Source organism: Pipistrellus hanaki (assembly GCF_964339955.1).
Source record: "Pipistrellus hanaki genome assembly, chromosome: 2".
Lineage (NCBI taxonomy): Eukaryota > Metazoa > Chordata > Mammalia > Chiroptera > Vespertilionidae > Pipistrellus > Pipistrellus hanaki.
Genome location: NC_140504.1, coordinates 113,485,113 through 113,508,168, shown reverse-complemented (window position 1 = coordinate 113,508,168; position 23,056 = coordinate 113,485,113). Strand labels below are relative to the sequence as shown.

At 45.5% G+C, this 23,056-nt stretch overlaps 2 protein-coding genes across 11 annotated transcripts in view; one reads left to right on the top strand and one right to left on the bottom strand.

Moving 5' to 3' along the window:
- SLC22A23 (solute carrier family 22 member 23) overlaps positions 1 to 23,056 on the top strand; it is a 174,031-nt gene that overhangs the window by 42,635 nt on the left and 108,340 nt on the right. For 4 of the 10 annotated variants that reach the window (XR_014794038.1, XM_084873124.1, XM_084873126.1 and 1 more), the window contains exon 3: positions 1,474 to 1,628. The exons of 1 other annotated variant lie outside the window; for it this stretch is intronic. Coding sequence is in view for 8 of the 9 variants with exons in the window: in XM_084873124.1 (XP_084729250.1) it covers positions 1,474 to 1,628 (155 nt within the window). In the remaining variant the exon portion in view is untranslated. 5 more of the 10 variants (XM_084873128.1, XM_084873129.1, XM_084873127.1 and 2 more) reach the window with 5 other exon arrangements.
- On the bottom strand, positions 19,238 to 20,531 carry LOC311616288 (adiponectin receptor protein 1-like; the record flags this gene model as incomplete). The annotated part of the gene is made up of 1 exon (XM_084871435.1): positions 19,238 to 20,531. One exon carries the CDS (start codon positions 20,529 to 20,531, stop codon positions 19,389 to 19,391), a length of 1,143 nt encoding a protein of 380 aa, XP_084727561.1. The 3' UTR covers positions 19,238 to 19,388.

The following is a 23,056-nucleotide window of genomic DNA, read 5'->3' as shown; positions in this document are numbered from 1 at the left end:
TAGTTTACACAAGTAAGAAAAAGATCGAGGATCTCTTCTAAAGCATCAGAACATTGTCATTGATCTCATAGCTCTGCCTCATTTCACTAAACTGAAGCGACTATGGGGAATGTTAGAAGCCTAAAAAATTCTGAAGGAAATTGTGTCCTCTAGCACCCACCCCCCTACAAATTTTCTGGAAATTTTACTTATCTCCTTCATAGCCATGTGTTACTGAGCATTGCTGTTGCTTTAACATTGAGCTTTATTGAGAGATAATTTACATATCATAAAGTTCACCCATTTTAAGTGCACAATCCAGTGAGTTTTAGTATATTTACAGAATTATACAATCATTACCACACTCTAAAACATTTCTACCACCTTAAACGGGAGTCATCGCTCATCCACATTCATTTCTCATTCTCACCCCCAGCCCTAGGCAGTCACGAATCTACTCTCTGTTTTTCTCTATTTGCCTTTTCTGGGCATTCTACTGTTATGTAGATGCCTTTTTATAAGCACATATAGGCTAATTCAAGGCATTAGCTACTCTCCAGGTGTTTGGGCTGCTAGGCTTCTTCCTTTGGCAAATAGAATTTCTCTCCACTTTCTCTGTGAGCTATTCTTCTGGTTCAAGCTGGTTGGGTTATATTAATTTCTATGATTTTTTTCCTCCCTAGTAAATAGATGAAGGAAAACCTGGAAGGCTAGGAAGAGAGAGGTGAAGAACTAGTTTCCTTCCATTCCCATAGACCCCTCTGCCCCCCTGCGGACCTCTCAGCCACACCTAGGAGCACATCACACCTAGTAGCAGCCGATCTGGCCTGGCTCTGTAATCCGCCAGTCTAGTTTTTTTTCCTGAAAATCTTCCACCCCTTGCTGCCTGGTGAGCTTCACTTTCAGGTTCACATCCATTATTTAAAGTCCAAACTATCTTAGTTTATTTTAAGTTTAGTTTAAAAATGACTTCTCATCATAAAGTTGAAACACACCAGCAGCTGCCATGGCCCTAGTAGGCTGTGTGAGGTCAGACACCTAACTCTTTACCAGCCCTGACTAAGGAGATGAAGCCACTCCACTCAGTGTCTGTTGACTTTGGTGCCAGTTCCAAAGGTCAGTGATTTCTCAGGACGTTTTATGCTGGGTGTGTCGAGGTTTACATTTGGGGAGTTGTTATTGATTTTGTTACTCTTGCCTTGAATTACCCTCCCATACACTCAAAAATAGACTTACCAAGAGGATTTGGGTTCCTGTTTCAATTCTATGATGCAGTAGCTGTTCAATCTATGCCCTTTTTCTGCACAGAGAGGGGGTTGGGCTACGTTTCCACCAAGGGCCTCTCTATCCCTAGATATGCCACAGGGGTCTGGACAGTAGGAAGACCTTTAGTCCAGTGCTCATTCAGCATCTATTGAGCATCTGCTGGGTTTTTGAGGCTGGCATCACTGCCCTGTGTAATGATGACTCCTGCTATTTCCTCTCTGTGCACAGGGTCGGCCGGCGGCCTGTGCTGCTCTGTTCCATCATCTTCATTCTGATCTTTGGCCTGACCGTGGCCCTGTCCGTGAATGTGACGATGTTCAGCACACTCAGGTTCTTCGAAGGATTCTGCCTGGCTGGAATAATCCTCACCTTGTATGCATTACGTAAGTAGGAGTCTTCCCGCCCAGTCTTGAAGAAATTGGCGGAAGTGTTTCTGGCGCCTGTGTGGTTCCGCGAAGGGGCTCTCTGTGCTGGTGGTTTGGGATGGTAGTCTTTTGGAAGCACAAACTTGAATGGCCTCAACTGCTGAGAAGAAGCTTTCCCAGGTAATGTTATCAACACCCAGTCTCTCCTGGTCTCCGGCATGGGCCCAGGGCACACCAAAGGACCCGAGGGCTATGTAATTGCTTGGAGAAGCAGGAATCAGCCCACAGCTGGTGTGGAGGGGGGTTTTGCTTTCTTCCAGAATTTTCTGTGTTAATGTTCTGTGCACTTTCAAGTTCAGGACATCATTAGGCATCGCTGTGCTTGGTTCCAGAAAAATATACCCACCACTGTTACCCTTTCTTCTGGGCTCAATGTTTTCATTGCCTCTTTAAGAGTTTTTCTTCCAGCCCTGGCTGGGTAGCTCAGAGGGTTAGAGCATCATCCTAATACAACAAGGTTGTGGGTTTGAGCCCCTGTCAGGGCATATACAGGAAGCAACCAATGAATACATAAATAAGTGGAACAACAAATTAATGTTTCTTTCTCTCTCCCCCTTTCTCTTAAAAAATGTTTTTAAAGAATTTTTCTTACCGGTACCTTTTTTTTTTTTTTGTAAGGCTGTGCAGAGTTCAAATTCTCATGTGCCTGCATATGGCTTTAATGTTCTGGACTCAAATCCCATGTATTGGTGCTAGAAGAGTAAATGACAGTATTTGTTCTTTTTAGGGTGAAGAAAAATTTTCCTCCATTAATTCCTCATGTTTGTTGGACATATTAACTCCTCCATCCAATCTGGTTATGTTTTACTTCTTTGAAGTTGGTGTTTTCTAGAACACAGCCACAAACTCCTACAAAGAAGGAAGGTTTTTGGCATAAATATTTTTACTTATTTTCTAGTTTAATGCTTTCTAATCACCTGGTGGAAAGAACTGTTAGGAATAATGTAAAATGATTTACAATATGTTTTGTCTTTTTCTTTCCCTTTAACTACATGGGCAGGAGTCAGTTATAGATTAAGTAGCATTTTCCAGTGAGGTCAAATAGCATATCATTAGCATATTATGCTTTGATTGGTTGAACAGACAACCAGACACTTAGCATATTAGGCTTTTATTATATAGGATAGAAATATAATCAATTTGTAACATAGATAGTGTTAGAGTCACAGAGAAGAAATGGGCATAGAGGAAGTCTACAGGTATATTCTCTGAAACCACAGTCAGCGGTTTTGTCATCTTCTCCCAACACTGAACTGTTTCCAGGCCATTTGCATTTATTTTGGAACCCTTGCTTCTTAGAGGGTTCTTTAGGAATATATATGTTCAGGGTCACTGGGTCATGGTCATGGCTGTTTGGAGGTTTTGTTTCTTTGAACAGCATGAGTTTCCAGTGAAATTCCTGTGCTGTTCTCTGACCTTGTCTACCCATCGGTCTGTGCAGAGGAGCAGCTTCCTCACCTTTTTTAAAAAAAAATGTTTTTACTTTTTTTTTTTTTTTTTTTTTTTTAGAGACAAGGGAAGAAAGAGGGATAGAGAGATAAAAATCTCGACGAGAAACATCAATTGGCTGTCTCCTGTATGCCCCCTACTGGGGATCCAGTCTACAACCCAGGCATGTGCCCTGACCAGGAATCAAACCATAACCATGCCCTATTGGTTCCTGGGTTGACACTCAACCACTGAGCAACACAGGCCAGGTTCCCCACCCTTTTCTTGAGGAGACTCCAGGCCCTGCTCTCAGACACCCATCTGAGTGCATCTGTGCAGGTTTGTGAGGCTCCTGGCTCTCACAGGAATCCAGGCCTCCCTTGAGGAGGGCCATTGAAGGGGACAGCTGGGCATGTTGACAAACTAGAATAGCTGTGCTTCAGATACTTTGCAGAGAGTGTAACATCAGCCTACTACACAAGTATCAAACTTGGAGAGAATATCAAGCAAAGATGACCTATCGGTTTTATCTTGCATGCCAACTGCTCATGATAGATTCAGATGGCTAGGGGGCTCAGGGAGCTCAGGGAGCAGGAAGGAACACTTTGATCCATTAGCCACGTCTGCCTGGGAGAAGGAAGGAGGGTGGGAGGGCTGCCTGGACCTGATACTCACCTTCTGCACAGATCCTCCCTGAACTCAGCCAGACCAGAAGAGCATCCCCCTGAACTACATCATTTCAGCCTCACATAGAATCATTTTACTGACTTGTGTTGTGATATCATGCCATTGGCTCTGTGAAAGTTGTTGTTATAGTTACTGTAAAAATGAAGCTAAGGGTGTGTGTGTGTGTGTGTGTGTGTGTGTGTGTGTGTGTGTGTCTGTTTTCTTCAGGAGATTACATAGTAAGCTCTTTATAGTAGGAAGTTCTCTTTCCTTTCAGAACCATAAAAAGAATGTGCTTACCCTTGAAAATTACTGTGCTTTTGTCTCATAGGCACAGAATCATCGGCAGGCACCTGCAAACTTTGTTTCTGTAAAAAGCCAGTTAGTAACTATTTTAGGCTTTGCAGGTCTCTGTTACAACAACTCAGCTCTGCTATTGTACCATGAATGCAGCCATAAATAACATGTAAGTGATCAGGTGTGGCTGTATTCCAATAAAACTTTATTTGCAGAAATAAGTGGTGGGACAGATTTGACCAGTAGGCTCTGCTGTTTCAGCTACCAATGTAAGCAAGTCTCTCTTCCCTATGACTGCTATGAAGCTTACAAAGCTCGGAGTCTGATCTGGCATGTGAGTGGGCCTGATAGGTGGAGCTTTAAATCAGGCCTTCAAATTTCATCTAAACTTTCCTACTGTGATGTCTCCCTTTTCCCACTTCCTGTCTTTAAATAGAAGTGTTATTTTATTTATGTATTTGTAAAAGCAGTCTTAAGTTTTTTTCTGAAATAAAGCAGGGAATAAATAGTTATTGTTTTCTTAGATTGGAATTACAAATGAAACATTATGATAAATACTATAGCAATGAACAAAATTCCAAGCATCAACCAGTGGCCCACTGACTGAGCTAATACAATATCTGGTATAGCAAAATTAAAATAAAGCAAAAGGACATAAACGATTACTTGGAGTTCACTGAGATAATGTTTAAGCAATATAAATAAGGGGCCAATGATTGAGAGATGGCAGGGGAGAATCAAAGAGAGGCCATAACGTTGTGATGGCAGGCAGGATTGGGGAAGGAAGTGGTGCTCGCTGGCCGGGGGCAGCCCATCTCTGTCAGTCCTAGGTCAGGACACTGTGGTGACAGGAAGTTAAGAGGCCAGCTCCCAGTCATAGGGCAGATGACTGAATCTCCAGATCAGTGTGCTTGTTAGCATTTTATACCCAAGTAGTCTATGGGCTTAGTTAATGTTTAAGGATTTGTTTTGCTTAAAGGAAATTATTGATAATTTCTGTCATAGGGTTGAAGTATTTCTTGACTATAAAGGGAAGTTTTAAACTTTTGGGCATTGATTGTTTGGAAAATACATTTTTAATGGTCCGGACTTTTTCTACTCCTTCACCATGTGGTTTTCATCTCACCGAGTGTGCTGGAAAGGCCTGCACTTCCTCAGAGAGAACTGGATGTCATTCCTTTTTTTCATCTTACAGGTGCTTGGCAATGCACACAGGGAAAGTAATGATTTTTGCAGATTCCTGTTTCTTGTGTAGCCTGCAGTGTGGGTGGACTCTGAGTTTTAAGAAATGCTGCTGACATAGGAAAGTTTTCTGCTTTATAGGCAAGGATTTCTCATGCTTTGGAATTTTTCAAAGGTACATTCTGGTTACATACTCTCTCCTTTAAACTTTTGTTTCCTTCAAGTCAACATAGGAGCACGTGGTTGCTGGCTGGGACATATTGGATCTTCCCCAGGAGCCTTTACATGGAGGCAGAGCGCACACTGTCCCCAGCCAGAGAGAACAAGGGAACTGAGAGGGTGTGAGCAGGGCTGCAGTCTGTTTCCTGCCTGCCTCTGAGGCCACCGGAGACTCTGAAATAACGAACGCACTTGGGCTTCATCAGTAGCTTAATTGTATCCCTTAGCTTCTGAGCAACAACAACAAAAAGGATAGAAAATCTTAGCTGGGCAAGGGGCAGGGAACTACAGACCCAGGAAAGAGGAACTGAACACTTAATTGTTTTTGAAAATAAAAGTCTTATCAAAGACTAAAGAAAGAGGCAGATTTCAATCACGGCAGACATGGTTTTTCTTTTTCCAGCTCAGATCATAACATTATGGACAGGGTAACACAGCATTGTTTAAGATGTGTCTTTCAACAGAGGCCAGTGAGAGATTATTGCTTTTTAATCTGATTTGATGCTGCATGTAATAAATCCTTGGGAGAGAAATATTTTCTGAAACATGAATACTTTTAGTTTTTCTTCTCATTTGATCTATGTCTTCCCCTTCTCTACCATTAAACTACCCCCACCCCCATTTGAAATAATGAGTACTGCTTTTTGTTGCCAGAGACTGTGCCCAGTTACTGTGGGCAAGTGAACACCTTACTTCCTTCCTCCCTCCCTCCCTCTGTCCCTCCCTCCCTGTCTTCCTCCCTCCCTCCCTCCCTCCCTAACTCCCTAACTCCCTAACTCCCTCCCTTCCTTCCTTCTTTCCATTTATTTATTGCCTAATAACAATAAATAATTTTCTTGAGAACTTTTCTTAAAGCTTCATATTATCATAATAACCCTCCTTATACCCAGATAGCTTTGTATATAATCAAGGCGTGACCATAAATTTCACAGGTGACTAAGTTACTGATTACATTACAAAATTACTTTACCAGAAGCCAAGTCTTAACCGGTAAATAGACTCAGAAAACTCTCCAGTTTGCCCTGGGCGGGGCAGTGTTCTCTTTCTCACATTGCACGCATAGCCTTCGACTCTCACTGAAGTGGCTGAGTAATTTCTCATGTGCTGGGGTGAGGTGACTTTTTCCTCCTCACTGTTGCATCTATTTCTATAATGGGGTGTTTATCTGAACTAATATTCCTTGGAACATATTTTATTCTACAGGGTTATTAAGCATCAAAGCTGTGCTGTCCATTTTTAAAAATCACCTGAACCAGACAGCTCCATGTAGCGAGTTATTGAACAGTGGGATGAATGAAGTTAATTAGTAGGATAGAGATTGCCGCTGTCCAATATGCATGACTTCAGTGGTTTTGTGCTTCACTTCCTCAGGGGAGGGACAGTTTCACGAATGCATGCTTGGGTTATGGTCATCTATAGGTCTCTCTCCGCCCCACCCCTGTGCCCCCAACTTCAGATACCCGGTCCTTCCTACTGGCAGCCAGCCCTGGAACCTTAATCCCATTCTTCTTGATGGTTTTTCCACCAAGGAAGTGAGTTACGATTTCCAAACACCTTTGACAAATTATTGTCCATATTTTTAAAGAGCTTCAGAAGAATCTCGATTGTATCCAAGACAGGCTGGGAAATCAGAGTGACTGAAGTTTCACCCATGTTTGTCTTCACTGGAAACACACTGCTAACCCTGCTGACAAGCTTTGAAAAGCAAAGGAATAAATGTATCAGCAGAAAGTACCGAATCATTTGTCCTCCACCACTCATCTTCCTCTGTCACACCTCTGAGGAGTCACCACGCCTGGTGTAACCACGGTGCTGAGTGACCACAGCTCCTGGTTGGAAGTTTAATCCCTGGGCAGGGACGTGTGGCAGTTGGTCAAGGCAGTGCTGGTCACTGTCTGAGACTAGAGGGCTGAGTCACCCAGCACGTAACCAAGAATGCCACTGAGGACTAATGTTTCTGAAAGTTGTACCAGCCCTTCAAATAAAAATTATTGAACCGCTCTCTGTTCCTACTTAATATTTGCCAAACTTGGATTTATAGCAAGGCTTTTCTTTGAGAGAGAAAAAAATGACTGCCTGTATGTCTTTAAGGGCTTGTAAGGATGTATCACCTTATCTGCATGTTAACAGTGGAGAGTCAAGGGCAGAGGAAGAGTAAGTGGCTGTGTGGCATCCTTGGGACCCATACACCCACTTTTCTTTTGTCCAGAAGTTAGGGCAAGAGACTGTATAAATAAGCTTGTAAGTGCATATTTTTAGGGGGTGTTTTGAATTCATTGAAGATAGTTCTATCTCAAAACCAGAAGGAAAAATAGCAAATATGTAGATATCTGGCATTTTAAAATTAGAGTATTTGGTGGAGGTTGTTATTAAAGCTGAGTGTGTCCCTAAAAACTAAGTTTCCTCCAGACTGGCGTGCGAGTGCTTCATTTGAAACAAAGATGTTTCTCACACTATACAGGGAAGCGGAAAGATCTGGAAATCAGGAGATCCGAGCTGTAGTGTAGGCTCGACTCTGTGTCTGACAAATTGCTTTATTTCTAAGCCTCTGTCTCCAACTCTGTACAGCTGGGGCACCGGTTTTCAATTTCTCAAGCCATTTGAGGGGAGAAATGGGTAGAAAACAAATGGATTCTATATGACCCGATTTAATACTGCTGCAAAAATAACATAACAACAAAACCAAATGGAAAACCACTGTCTCCCTGTACCTTCCAGTTCTAGAATTCTGTGTCTTTTGAATTCTAAGCTCAACCAGTAAGCCTCCTCCTTCAGGGTTGAAGATTTCATAGCTCTTAGAAGGGGGGCACAAAACCAGGGGTGCTTGCTCCCCAGTGATGTCCTCATACCCACACTTTAGAGTTGTCGGACTTCCCTCTTTGCTTTCTGTGAGGCTGCTGCACTGTGCCTACCAGGGTGATCTGGGAAGAGATGGAGTGATAGGGGAGGATTAATAGTTAACAGCCTCCCTTTCCCCATGGTTCTAGCCCTCATGTCAACAACTCCCTTCCCAACCCCTCTGGCTCACTCAAGTCTTCTTTCTTACCGTACTTTCGCCGGGTGGACTCACAGGTCTATTCCAGGAAGCCTATTGCACTCTATAGAATTTTCTGTTCTCACCTAGAAAAGCAGGATGAGACATAAAGCCAAAAGCTGTGCTACCTAGAACAGGGGGTTGTGGAGAAGTGAGAGAGAAGTATTGGACTGATTTTATTTTGTTTTATTTTTTCACTCTTGATACAAAATAAAAGAGAGAGGAAATAAATCAGTTACCTTGAAACCAAGTAAGGACGCCAGGCTTCTTCAAAACATACATGGGGGGATTACTGGTTTGCCAAGTCTACAAAACATACAAAACATACATTACTGGTTTGCCAAGTCTTATGTGAGATGTTAGCAAAAAATATGATCTGGGCTGAGAGGACAGAGAGAAGCATAACTCAGATGATGCAGCGCCATACTATAACTCACATGATGTCGTTAGCCACTGTGTTACTCTGTCATGCCAGATAAACTCCACTGCAGATAGTTTGTTTTGTTCATTGGCGACTCTCATGGAAATATAAGACTTCTTTCCCCCTCACTCATTTGCTTGGCAAGCATTTGAGGGCTTGCCGGGTGCCAGGGAACGACAATTGGTTACCTTGAGTGCTTACCAGGCATTGTCAGATGCTGTGCACACACAGACAGACCCACTTTCCTGCCTCCAGGACACTCAGGTCAGTGAGTAAAGATGCAGGCACAGGCCCTGGTTAGAGGAGGAGTGCTGGAAAGTGACCTCTAAGTTATGAGTTTTGTAGGGGGGTAGGTGTTTGCTATTTGCAGTGGGTACTCAAAGGCTAAAGGAGCCCCGTGTGTTTTGGGTGCTGTGGATGGTTAGAGACTGACTGAGCCTGGTGCATTCTGGGTACTGTGGTGGTTAGGAGCTGGTGGAATAGCTGAAATCACCTGGAGAAGTAATTGAGTTGAGATAGGAGAACCAGTTGAGGGAGAGAGGATGGAATAGCCTGACTGGTCAGTGGAAAGTATGAATAGGCTGATAACCAGGGAGTTAAGGAGGGTGCCTAAGTCACATGATGCAGGACAAGGATTGAGAAATGTCCATGGGATGTAGCAATCATTGCCCAGTAGGTCAGAGGTAACTGGAGCAAACACAACTTTAGTTCAGTTTAGTGATTAATGTAATCTAAATTATTTCATGCAAAGGTTTTAATTCATGTATTACCCAGAAGAGTACTGTCTTGTTATTATATCAAATGTTTTAGAAAGAAAATACATTTCTTATTGTGATAAAATAAAATTTACCAGTTCTACAACTTTTAAGTGTACAGTTCAATGGCTTAAATGCATTCACTATTTTTGTGCAAGAAAATCATGTTTTTAACAGTGGTCAATGTTCATCATAATTGGGTAGAAAAAATTGGAAGCCAAATAAGTAATGACTTTTTTTTCCAAGTCACCTTAAACTAAGTTATTATGGCTCAGTAACTGGGAATTCGGAACTGCAGTTGAGTTAGATGCTTGTTTGTTCTCCACATGATGCCAAGGGAACAACAATTGGGTGCCAGGGGAACAACACTGAAGGCAGAGCTAAGCCTTGCCGTGCATCTGGCCCGGCCACTTGAGCTCCTGTGCGCGGTCACAGTCAGCAGCTGACCAGATCCGGTGGAGATCCCAGTGCTGGACGTAAGCCAAGCCCCACCACTCGCACACAGTGATCTTGGATAAGGTACTTAACGCTAACTCACTTTTCTCACTGATGAAAGACTGTGCGCAGGGTGGAGAGCATGAATGTCATCACCATCAGTAAACCGTGAATATCTAGAGAAATGGTGGGCAGTGTGTTTGTGTCTATGTGCAGCCCGGGCTGGGCTAGCCCTTCCTCTGGCAGCCGGCCCTCTCAGGTGAGGGCTTCTCTCTGGTCGCAGCAAGCTTGGAAACATCACTGAAGAGGAACTCTGAATTGGGGCTGGCTACTAATTTATGGTCACTCTGAGAACCACTGTGGTGGGGGGGCACGGGCTAAGAGCTTGCTTCATGATCGACTCTATGGCCAGCTTGATAAAGTATCTCTTCCTTAACATCCGTTCAGAGCTCCATGGACTACACTTTAAAAAGTCCGAACCATGTGAGGGTTGGGAAGAGGTAATAGACCAACGGAAAAACTCTCCTGGACAAATCATACACAGGAACCTTGACTCTCATGGACATCAACACCCGAGTATTCATCACACCCAGAATACTCCGTTAATCTCTGAGAAAAGATACTAAAGAAATAGAACACTGGTAGCCATTGTCAGGATTTATCTTTCACATGTTCACAAACGCTCTCCCTTTCCCTTCCCTGTATTACCAATTCTGCTTTGTAAAACATGCCTCTACACATTTTCTCTGTATTTTTAAACGTGAATTCATGCAGCCTGCCTGGTGTCCCCTCCTGCAGCTGCTGACCTGCTCTGTCCTCTCAGTGGTTGTGTTCTGCTGTGAATCTTCGTTTGTCTTCCTTCATGTCAGGATGATGGCAGTTTATTTGTGATATGACCTGTGTGCTCCCAGGATAGGTACCTGTGTGAGGAGTGTTGCTTTGAAATGGTACAGGATTTGTTTTCTGTTGTGTTTCCAAATGAGTCTCCTCGAGGAAAAGCTGTTCAGGCACCACCTTCCAATTGCTGGTCCAGGAACGTGTAAGACCTATAAATATTGGTTGGCTGGTTTTGATGACCCTGCTGGAGAAGCCCTCCCTGTGTGAACAAGCCCTCCCAATCCAGATCGGCCTTTAAGGTCCATGTGCCCGAGGCTGAGCAGTGAGGTCCTCTTAGGCTCTTTCTGGGTTGTGCGGACCCACCCATCTCTTCTCTCTGGAGTCAGCTCCATGGCAGACTCTCCCTTTGCCATGTTTGCTGCTCCCATTGGCCAAGACCCTGGGTGCCTTTCTGGTTTTAGTCTGAGAAATCGGACTCACAGACCCTCTGGGAGTCTTTAAACTTAAACCTCTACCCTGATAGAAACCAGCCTAGGGAGTCTGAGGAGCTAGGAAAGGGTCACACTGGTTCGGGATGCTCTGCTGTCTGCATGGCATTCCCTGGTAACCAAGTGGGACAGCTTGTAGGCCCTAGAGTGGTGTCCCCTCTGATCCTTCTCACGGAACACAGAGACCTGAAAATCATGGGTCTCTGAGTGAGGGCTCTGCATCCCCTTCGTCTCCTACTCTGTGGGCCTGTGTCCAGCCTGAGTTCGTCTGCCCACTCTTGTAAAGCTGAAAGATGCTGAAAGGTGCTGATCCCTTGGGCAGCATCTCTGCTTGATATTTGTTGGGGTCAGATCTGGGCAAGGGCTCAGAACTCCCTCCAGCCCATGGGCAGGGGAGGAACTAAGGACCAGTTCCTCCCAGCCTAGCTCCCCAGCCATATCAGTCTTACAGAAGAGAGAAATTTTGCTAGTTCCGGTGTGACTTGGGATTCAAGACTGTTTCTTCCCTGGCATCTATTTAATTTGTCAAACTGGCATTCCTGGGTTCAAAATGCAGATGCTACAAGGGGATCCTGAGATGGAGGAGAACATGGGGGCAGATATACCTTATCCATGTTGATACATATTCTTGGCTTCTTTGTGTTTGGGTGGCAGTATGTGACTGTTCTTACTTACTATATGGGAGGTGCTTGCTGGGAGGCCCCTGGCCCTTCATCTCTTGTCATTTGCTCTCTATTTAGCTGGCCTTAGTGCCTGAAGCATAATTTTTGTCTGCTTGCATATATCACTTCCTTGCATGCAAAGATGAAAAAAAGAAAGATGGGTAGACTCAATTCTTTCCTGCTGGAAAGAACCAGACAGTCTGATGTGCAGAGAATAGCTGAGGTAAGCCTTGTGCCGAGACCTCCCTTCCTGTGCCCTCTAGCATGTGCATGGCATGAACATGATAGTAAGGAATAAAACAGAGAGGCTGAAGAGGTCATGATGATAGTAGTCTGATAACAGTAATAGCTAGTTATTGAGCATTTTCTAAGTTCAAATACTGGGCTGGGCTAGATTACTTACTCACACACATATTTTAAAATTTTTATATTGTATATATAAAGCAGATCCTATTAATAGCCTCACTTTACAGATAAGGAAACTGAGACCCCTAATCTCTGGACCATATCTTCTTCACTATCAGGGTCTTTAAGCAAGAGCTAAACTAACATTTATTAGACCTTTACAGTGTACTTTTATGCTGTTCCGAGTACAATATTGGTATTTCATTCAACCCACCCCAGAATCCTATGATCTGGGTACTATTATGGTCCCCTTTTCACAAATGGAAACCTGAGTATAGGTGAAATAACTTGCCGAGGTCACATACCAAGAGGAGACAGCGCAGGTCTCTGTGGCTCTAGGGCTCATGCTTCTTAACTTCTTAACTGCTGAGCTGGTCCAAACAGCCCTCTTCTCCTTTGACTAAAATGCAAATTAGTTGGGATGCCATAACAGTCACCACTGGCTCAGGAGGAGGCTGTGCACACAGCAGAGTGGAGAAGGGCCCGCAGAGCAGTATGGGCTTGCCTGCCGGGGTGCAGCGGTGGCTGTGGTAAGCAGGCAGGCCTGCCTGCAGGGAGCAGGGAGGACCTGCCTGCTGGGGCACACCTGCAGTGAGCAGGCAGGCCTGCCCGCAGAAAATGGGGACTGGGCAGGCCTGCGGGCTCTCTGAGTGCACCAGCAGTCCCGCCTCTGCTCAGGAGCTGCAGAGGAAACACCTTTTCTTACCGCTCATTGGCTAAGCTCCCAGTGTGCCAGTCACAGTGTCCTTGGTAACTTACATAATAAGAATCCAAGAAGGTGTTCTAGGGTTTTTCTACCTCACTGTTGGAGGGAAAAATGAAGGTCCGCTGTCGGAGGGGCTAAGAAATGTCATATCTTGCCCTAGCCAGTTTGGCTCAGTGGATAGAGCTTCAGCCGACTGCAGGGTCTGGGTTTGATTCTGGTCAAGGGCATGTACCTAGATTGCAGGCTCCTCCCTGACTGGGGTCCAGGTCAGGGCTCATGTAGGAGGCAACCAATCAAAGTGTCCCTCTCACATTGATGTTTTGCTCTGTCTTTCCCTCTCTCTTTCATGCTCTCTAAAAATCAATGGAAAAATAAGCTCAGGTGAGGATTAAAAAAAAGAAAGAACTATCATATCCTATGAAAGAGACATCTTGAAAATGCCTAAAGAACAACGTTCTTTAGGATATGATCATTAACATAGACTCCAATCCCATTTTTCGTAAAGGGACTGGAGTCTATGTTAATGAAAAAAATGAAAACACCTTGGCGGCAGTGGCAGCAGCAGTGGGGTGATGGGGGCCGCGCCTTTCCCTAATCAGCCCAGTTGCTTCCTGCAGAGGGAGGCCAGACTGCAGTTTAGGCCTGCTCTGGGCAGGAGTGGGGGGTGCAGCTCTAAGCTGTCAGTAGGACATCCCCTGAGGGCTCCCAAATTGCAGAGGGTGCAGGTTGGGCTGAAGGATCTCCTCCCTTGCACAAATTTCATGCACTGGGCCTCTAGTGTTATTATAAAATCATTTAAATGTGTGCAAGCATCCCAAAGGGGTTTGGGCTATTTAGTAAGTCTAAGACCAAATGTTAACAATATCCAATTTCAAAATGAATGCAATAAAAATTAATGATGGTCCGTGGATGTGATGGATGGTGGTTGTCTCCTGGAACGGAGTCACCCTTGCTGGTTAGATAGCAGGAAGGCGTAGCTTCACATTCAGTTTCATATTTTATCTGTTTTGGCATTTAGACTTGAAAAATTCCAGTGCATACAATGTCTCCTTTCACAGATTTTGTCTAAAATGGCGTTAACAATTTGAAGGCTTTCCCAGCATGGAATACTCAACCTCCATATTTTCCCCGCTGCTCACAAGCACGCTTCCATCATTCACGTTGATGGGTGCCTCCTGACAGCTCTCTTAACCTGCCCACTTCTCCTGAAGAGAAAGCTTGGTTTGTGGCATTATTAAAAGATTACATAGGTATTTAGTCCCTGATGGCTGGAAATGTGACGAGGAACCTACATTATTGCATGTTTCCTAGTGCTCTTCTGCTAGTGAGCTGGTCTTACAGAAGCCACAGGGACACGCTCATGCACTCGGCCTACACCAGGCTCAATCACTGTACAGTGTGGTACTGCAGTTCTCCTGCTTCTTTATTCAAACTACCATTAAGTTCATGTGTGTGGCCTTTCACAGTGATCTTTGGTCTTTGCAAGTGCAAATCTAGATGTGGTGTGGACTCAGAAATCTAGATTATAGTGGCTTATCCAGACCACCCAAGTTACACTTATGTTAAGATTTTCATTGATCTGAGAACATAAAGTTTGAAAATTCTCATAGACTGCCAGGAATGCATCCACAGATGTACAGTTTTCCCAGCTTGCTTCAGGAACCAGCATTCCAGAGTCTAGCCCCCTGGTGACCCACTGTCCTCCTCATTACTGCCCACTGCACCACTGAGTGGCTAACTGGGCACACGCCTGCTCCCTGTTCCCCTACTCCTTCCTCGATTCAGCTTCCCCTTGGCCTCTGGCCTTGTTCTCCAACATGAGGGTGAAGTACCTTCCTAACAGCTCCTCTTCCCAAGGACCTCAGCCTGCCCGGTGTGACCTCTGCCCAGGGAGTCACTATACAGAAGCTGGGCAGCTCTCCCAGGGCTCAGGCCACCAAGGGACATGTGCGCCAGATGATGTGCTTGGAGTGGAGAGCTATCCCTGGCTTTTTGAGAGAGAAAGTTTAGGTGCAATAACTCTGTGTGTTGTGCCCTTCTTGTTATTTGGGCTGCCATGAAGCAGTAATAGTTTGTGCCATTAAACAGGCTTGAACCAGTAATTTCCTCTTTGATGAAGAAGGCACCTCTGATAAAAGTTAAGTGGAGAACTAGACTTCCACGTCTGTATTTCCCATAAACAAAATGCACCCAGATCACTCTGCTTCTTGGCGGTTTTGTCACTGAAACAATGGTCTTCTCAGCCATCTTTCAGTTTCCTCATTTCACGTGGGCTTCTTGAGTCCAATGCCACACCGCAGACCCACCACGTAGAAGGGTTATTGTCAGAAGTTTCATGTGAGCTTGGGGTTGTCCAGAGAATCGGGTTACTCTAGGAGACATGAGTCTTGTTCTTTCAAAGGATTTAATCGAATTACAGAATGCGCCACCCAGGGAGGCCCACGCTGGAGTCCTGGGATCTCACAGTGCCCAAACCCTGTTTTTCCTTTGTAATCATTACCCCAAAACACAGTGGTGTTCTCTGACCTGTGGCTGGATCGGATTTTCTATTTCCTTTGTGGGGTCACTGTAGGTTCTTATTTCATGTTCTCTTCAGGGAATAATTGCTCTTTTGCTGTTTTTCCAAGCTCTCCTTTTTGGCATGTTAGCTGTGTACCTTGTGACAGTGGAAGCGAATGTTTGTACAGTTGGCTTTTCGTTCCATCACTGCTTCCCTGGCGTCTGTGGGGAGGAGGGGGGAAAGTGTGCAGAGTGAGGACGCTGCTGCCTTCAGCAGGCTGGAAGATAGCCCTTTGGTTCCCATCACCTCCCTCCATTTTTTTAGTGATTTTTTATTAATTTTAGAGAGGAAGGGAGAGGGAGAGGTATAGAAAAATCAATGATGAGAGAGAATAATTGATTGGCTGCCTCCTGCATGCCCCTTACTGGGGATCGAGCCTGCAACCTAGGCATGTGCCCTGACCGGGAATTGAACCTCAACTTCCTGGTTCATAGGTCAATGCTCAACCACTGAGCCATGCTGGCCAGGGTCCCACTCCCTTTTTAAAGGGATGGCAAGGCTACTTGGAATGAAAGAATAATGGAAAACCTTGGGATAATTAATTTCCTTCCAAAAAGTTATGCATACCTTTGATCTCTTCAGTTGAAAATAATTAGGAACAGTTTATAAACATGAACCTGAAGGATTTGGGCAAAGAAGCAGGAACAATGGTTGGTACATGTCTGAGTTATGAATGAAATAAATGAAACCAAGTGGGAAAATGCATGGTTTTATTGTTTCCCCAATTCTCTCTCACACATACTTTACTAGACAAGGCAAATCAATGATGGTAAACGACTGTAAAGAAGTTTAGAGCAGAGTTCTGCATAAGAACTCGTTGCAGTGATGGGAGTGGTGTCTGCACCATGCAGCGCTCCGGCTGCCAGGCACATGTGGCGGTAGTGAGCACTTGAGATGTGGCTACTGTGATTGAGGAACTGAATCTAACTTTAGTTCATTTTAATTAATTAAATTTGAGTAACCACAAGTAGCCCATGGCCACTCTCGGTCAGCTGTGCTGGAAATGTGTAATTAAATCATCTGTGTGTGATCTATGTCATTGCCTCTGACATTCCCATCAAGTTCCAGATTCATATATCCAGCTCCCTTGTTGAGATTGTATTTGGATGTCCAATATATACTTCAAATACAGTGTGGCCAAACAGAACCCTCATTCCAGTCTTTCCAATCTCAATAAATAGACCCACCATTCATGTAATTGCTCAAGCCAGAAACATTTGTGTCAACCTTTATTCTTCACTCTCCCCCTTGATCAGCAAGTCCTCTCAGCTCTTTCTCCAAATTGTATCCTGAATTCCTCACTTTCTCTCCACTTCCACTGCAGCCCTCTGTGGCAAAGCCACCTCATTTCTTGCCTGGGAAACCATAGCACTTCCTGGTGGATCTTCCTGCTTCCCACTCAGACCTCTACAGCTAATTCTTTACTTACAACCAGGCTGATATTTATACACTCACCCACGTCAAACGCTCTGTGATAGACAACAGTAGCTTCCTTATGATTCTTCTCATGTGACATCTGCAGAGCTTTCTCACACCACCCATATACTCATCACCCAAATAATTCCTTTAGAGTCATCTACCTTTTTTCAAGCATCTACCACTCCCTGAAAATATATTTATTTATTTGTATCTCCATTCATATCTCCTAGTTGCTCTAGAGTGAACTCCACCAAAGCAGGAACTTATTATTCTTGTCCTCCACTATATCTTCAGTATGTAGATTTTACCTGGACAGAATAGGTGTCTATGTATGAGTTGGCTGAATGAATGAATAAATTTATGGAACATGATGAAAATCTATGCAGCACTATAACAGAATAGATATAATTGTAAAATATTACAGCTGGATGAACTAAAGTTCTCTTAGTTCAATTCACACATATTAAACATGAGGAAAAAGGACAAATGATACTGTCCATATGTGAATAGTTGAGATAATTTGCTAAAATTTTTGGCATAAAATGGATGCCAAGAAAATTGGTTGGATTCTAAACTGATCCACCTCAACCGTGTCCTGGAACTGTTGATTGATAAATTCATAGCAGTCAGAATAAGTTCTCAGTGACTTGGTGAGGACATATGTGTGCAAATAATGTTTTAACGAGCACAAAATGGGGGATGGTCCATAATGAATGATAACATGGGGTCACTATCTTCCTTTTCCTACCTTACCACTATTAGTCAACTCTCCCTGACCCTTGGCTTTTTTTTTGTCCTGGCCATAATTCCATGAAAGGGGCTGCAGCTGCTCCTCCATCCTCCGAATGGAGCATAGTGCCTGCCCCAGTAGATACTCAGTAAGAACTTCTGAGAAATGAGTAATCATCACAAAAAATGGGAAAACTCATCAGTGGGTATTGGGTAAGTTTAAGAAACTTTTCATCATTGTGAAGAGTCAGGGTATCGTTTATCTAAATCCCATCGATTCAGTTCATTTGCAGAGTGAACCAGCGTCAACAGTGATCACGCTGGGTAATTTGTGTTGGTGTGCAAGGCTTTCGGGCAGGACTCCCACATCAGGTTAGCTTCCTTGGCTCAAATTCTGTCAAGCCTACAAGACCTGAAAGTAATGTTTAGAAAATTTAAAGAGACAAGTTCGAAATACTCTACATCCTCAATTGGGGTTCAGTTGTGTATAACTGACAGGAATGCCAAGGATCCAGCATGGGGGAGATGCCAGCTCTCAGTTTTCATCTAGCCTTGGCATAGGACTGAGGTGGCCACAAGCGACACATCTCAGCCTGGTTACTGCTTAGAAGGTATTTAAGCTTCGGGTAAACACCAAGAATACCCAGACCTCTGGGCCCCTGGGAGCACTGAGTTTACTTCTTGTGGGAGAGCCTGTGGACTAAAGTGATTGCAGACGTGACTAGAATGCCTGGCCTGCACACTGCCTCACACTAGAACTCGATGAGGTTTGGGCATGGAGGAAAGAGGGGGTGGGACCCAGGATGTGCTTAGCGCTCTCTGCTTTCTTTCTTTTTTTTTCTTCTGTACTTCCTTTTATTATCTTCATAGCCTTTGCATCAGGATACACAGCAATGATAATTTTATATTACTCTGCCAATAAAAAAAATTTAAAACTCAAGTTATCTGAAGCCTGGCTGTCTCAAAATTGGTGACTTCTTCTTGCTGTCAGCAGATTTAGGCCCCAGAAAGACGGGACAGGTTTCAATCATTTCTGAAAAGGATGCTACAAAATGGATGGCCTGTTCTAAGCCAGGTTACAAAGTAAGGACGGGGGTAAGGGAGGGACATTTCTTTCAAAAATAGAATTTCTGAAGAATCACAGCCCCTCATTTTTTCCCAAAATGGTTGGAGGGGAGATAAAATCTCAACATGAGCTTCAAAGCACTCTGTGCCAAAGGGACAGAGTTGCCTTGCTGATGAGGGCTGCTGAGAGGAGCATGGCCAGGTGGATCACCCATTCCTCGAGAGGGCCACGAAAGGCTTATCTCCATCCCACCCCCCCCTGCCCTGAGGGGGGCTGAACCCTGGCTGAGACTGAATTCTCTAAGAGGTTTTTTCTAGAAACAGACAACGTGGACGCTTCCTTTCACTTCAGCAAAGAAGTTATTTTTTAAAGCACTTGGGACGTCCCCCTCCAGCCTTGCGGGAGAGGCTCAGAGAAGAGAGTCATCAGTACAGCTGCCTTTCAGGCTGTAGCGGAATTCCTGAAAGTTGGAGACCCCGTAGAAGAGGACAAAGGCTGCTGCCACCACCAGGACATGAAAAATCTGATGAGACTGGAACCATATGTCAAACTTTCCAGGACAGAAGCGCTCAGGGATTCGAGCAGCAAAGAGACCAGCCCCGGTGATGTACATCACAGCCATGAGGATTAACCAGCCTACCTGGCCCACGGTGGTGGCCTTGACAAAGCCTTCAGAGATCGTAAAGTGCATGGCAGGCACAATGGCGCTCAAGCCCAGGCCCAGGAACACCCCTGCCCTTGTCTTCCGGTATTTAGGCGTGCTAAACCGGTCCACCTGTGCCACAATGATGGCGGAAATGCTCAGGACACAGATGATGGAGAGGTAGATGAGCCGTGACTGTGGGGAGCAGTAGAAGGAATAATAAAGCCAGGGTACAAAGCTCCCCATAATCAGTATGGCAATCCCTGAATAATCCAGTTTGGAAAAGGTCTTGGAGACTTTCTCTGAGTGACAGTAGACGGTGTGAAAGACCCAGGAGGAGCTGAGGCAGAGCAGCGTGCTCAGGAAGAACATCCCCAGTACCACTTTCTCCTGCAGGGGGTCGATGAAGTACATGTTTGGTCTCAGCATGGTCAAGAGCCCCAGACACAGAAACAGCACAAAACCAAGCAGGTGGATCCAGATGTTGCCTGTCTCCGTGTGGATGCGGAAGATGCTCCGGAAGCAGGCCCGGAAGGAGGGCATGGGCGGCCTGTGGCCGTGGAGCAGGTAATCATTGTCCTTCAGCCAGTCAGGGAGCACATCGTACGGGATGACCCTCCAGCATCCCTTCCAGACCTTATACACGTACTCCTCCATCTTCTCCATGGCACTGTATGCTTGCAGGGGAAGCGTCAGGACGCTCTCCTCCCCCTCCTCCTCCTCCTCCTCCTGCTCACGGGGCACTGCGCATGCTCGCTCTGCTTCAGCCTTGGCTGGGTCAGCGACCCCCCGTGTGTCCCTCTCTTCTAGCTGTGACCCCGGTTCGGCCAGCTCCACCGTGTCCGGCTCCCTGTTGTTAGCAGGAGCCCCACTGCCCTGTGCCGCCGCCGGTCCTCGGTGAGAAGACATCTAGCTGGTACCTCAACACCCCGCTGCTTCAGCCCGGGGCGACCTGGGTTCTCCGCCCCGGGGGCAGAGATCTCCCTGTGGCCTCGGGGGCAGATATCTCCCTGTGACGGCGGACAGGCGGGCAATGGGCTCCGCTGTGGCCGGGAACCCCGTGCTACATCCCCCAGCGCCGCAACAGGCTGCAACCTAGCGACCCATCTTGATCTTTACGAGCCCCACGCTGGAAGGGGGCCCAGTGCTGACGTCATTTCCGCTCCCTGAGCCGGAAGGGGGCCTGGCGCTGACGTCACCTCCGTGCATTGGCTCCTGCCTTCCCCACCTCTGCATTCTCATGGAGGAGGGGTCTTTAAAAGTCATACTAGTGAGTTCTGTAATTGGAGGCCAATTTCTTGAGATGGCTGAACATGAGTTTTCTCGGCAATCGTGCATTTTCTTCCTTAGTGACGTTGGATATGAGATTTAGTTTAGGCCGAGAAGATGTAAAGAAAGGCCCCTTTCCTTATGCCTGATCGTGGCGCCCAGCTGGGGGCCGCTCCAGATGAGCGGACAGACAGATGGTGGCAGCTGCCCTGCTGATGCCACGGCAGGAGCAGTCTGCTCGTTTCATTCCAAGCTGGGTCTTTTCTGAAATGCAGAATTCTGACACTTTCACTCTCTCTCTTCCTCCTTCCCTTCCAATCTCTAAAAATCGATGGAAAAAGGCAAACAGGGGAGCCAAATCTTTGAAGCTGGTTCCAGCAAGGCAGTTTTCCACTTGTTTATACGGCGTTAAGTGGGCTGGTTTCAAGCCCTTGGCAACAGCTTGAAATGCAAGTGCAAATCCCATCACTCCCCGGTGCCTGTTCTGCACGGGTCTGCCCTGCTGCCTTGGCTCAGGAAGGGCAGCCTTTCCCTGTAGTTCCTCCTGCAGGGGCCCCAGGCCAGATAGCCTCGCTGAACTCCACCACCCCGCCCAGCTCAGACCTTCCTGAGGTGGGAGGAGGAGGTGATGCAGGAACACCTCCGGAAAAGGTGGGGATGTGGGGCGGTCAGAAAGCAGCAGGAAGAGTCCAGAGAAATCCATACAGACATTGAGCCCATCTTCCTCCCTCCTTCCCTCCTGAGAGCCCTTCCCTGGCTGCTCACTCAGAATTCACTAGCTACCTTCTCTTCTCACACTCATTTTCTGCATTCTCTTAAAACTTTTTAATATGGTAAAAGACACAATACAAATTTTTCCATCTGAATCATTCCTACATATGTAGGTTAGTTGTGTTAAGTACATTGACTGTTGTGCAACACCACCACCTTCCACCCACAGCTGAAACTCTGTGCCCATTAAACCCGAGCTCCCCATCCCCTCCCCAGCCCACAACCGCCATCTACTTTCTGTCTCTGAACCTCACTACTCCAGGGACCTCATATAAGAGGAATCACAGAATATTTGTCCTTTTGGGACTGGCTTATTTCATTGGGCATGATGTCCTCAAGGCTCATTCGTGTAGTATGTGTCAAAATTTCCTTTTAAGACTGAATACTATTCTATTATATGTATAGACCAATTTTGTTTATCCATTTATCTGTACACTTTAACGTACACTTGGGTTGATTCCACCTCTGGCTATTGTGAATATGTACAAAATTCTACCTCTTTTGTACAGATATCTCTTTAAGAGCCTGCCTTCATTTTTGTGAATACATACCCTGAAGTGGAGTTGCTGGAATAGACAGACAGACTCACTTTCTTTATCTGCAGAACTAAAGGTTTGGCTCTTAAAGCCACTATGAGCTGGGCTATCAACGTGCTCGGCATGGCTACTGAGAAACAAGGGCCTACAGAGCCCCCCACCCATGGCACGGCTGTCACCCAGTGGTGCCAGTCTCCTCTGTGGCCCTAGGAACAAGGCTGTCTTGGAATCATGAGCCTCCCATGTCTGCTTTATTTCCAGATAGGCTCACTTCTGAGGAGGAGAAGGGAGAAGCAAGGTCCCAGTGCCACTTACAGGTTTCATAGATGTTAGCTCTGTTTGCAGTTTTTGTGGAACAAGTGAATTTCTTCATCTCTCTCTTCACCTCTGAGGTTTGTCTGCCTTCCTGCAGTGCTGCTCGGCCTCTCTCTCACCTCTCCTCAGATGGGCTCTGGACTCCTAATGGCTGCTTTCAGGGCCCCGGTGGGGTCATGTCGTTTTTAGCTAATGTGGAGCGGGGTCAGTTAATAAATCCACCAGGCCGGGTAATTAAAGACCGAGGAGGAGTGTGGGAAGGTGTGTTTTTAAAAGCCTGTTAAAATCTCCTCTGTATCTGGCAAGGACTGCTGTTTAATGTGGAACTTGAGAGTTGCGCCATTCAGTGCGATGCATTTAATTTGGCAGCATCCTGCTTGAACTCAGAGCTGGCACCTGTTGCAATATCCTGGTAGCCTAGTGGTAGCATGTGCTTTAGAGAAAATGAGCTGAAGAAAATTGGGTGACATTTGCTCTCACAACATCCCATTTGTAATGTACCTCTCCTGGCAGCAAAGTGTCCTCTGAGGAGTGTCTTGTCTT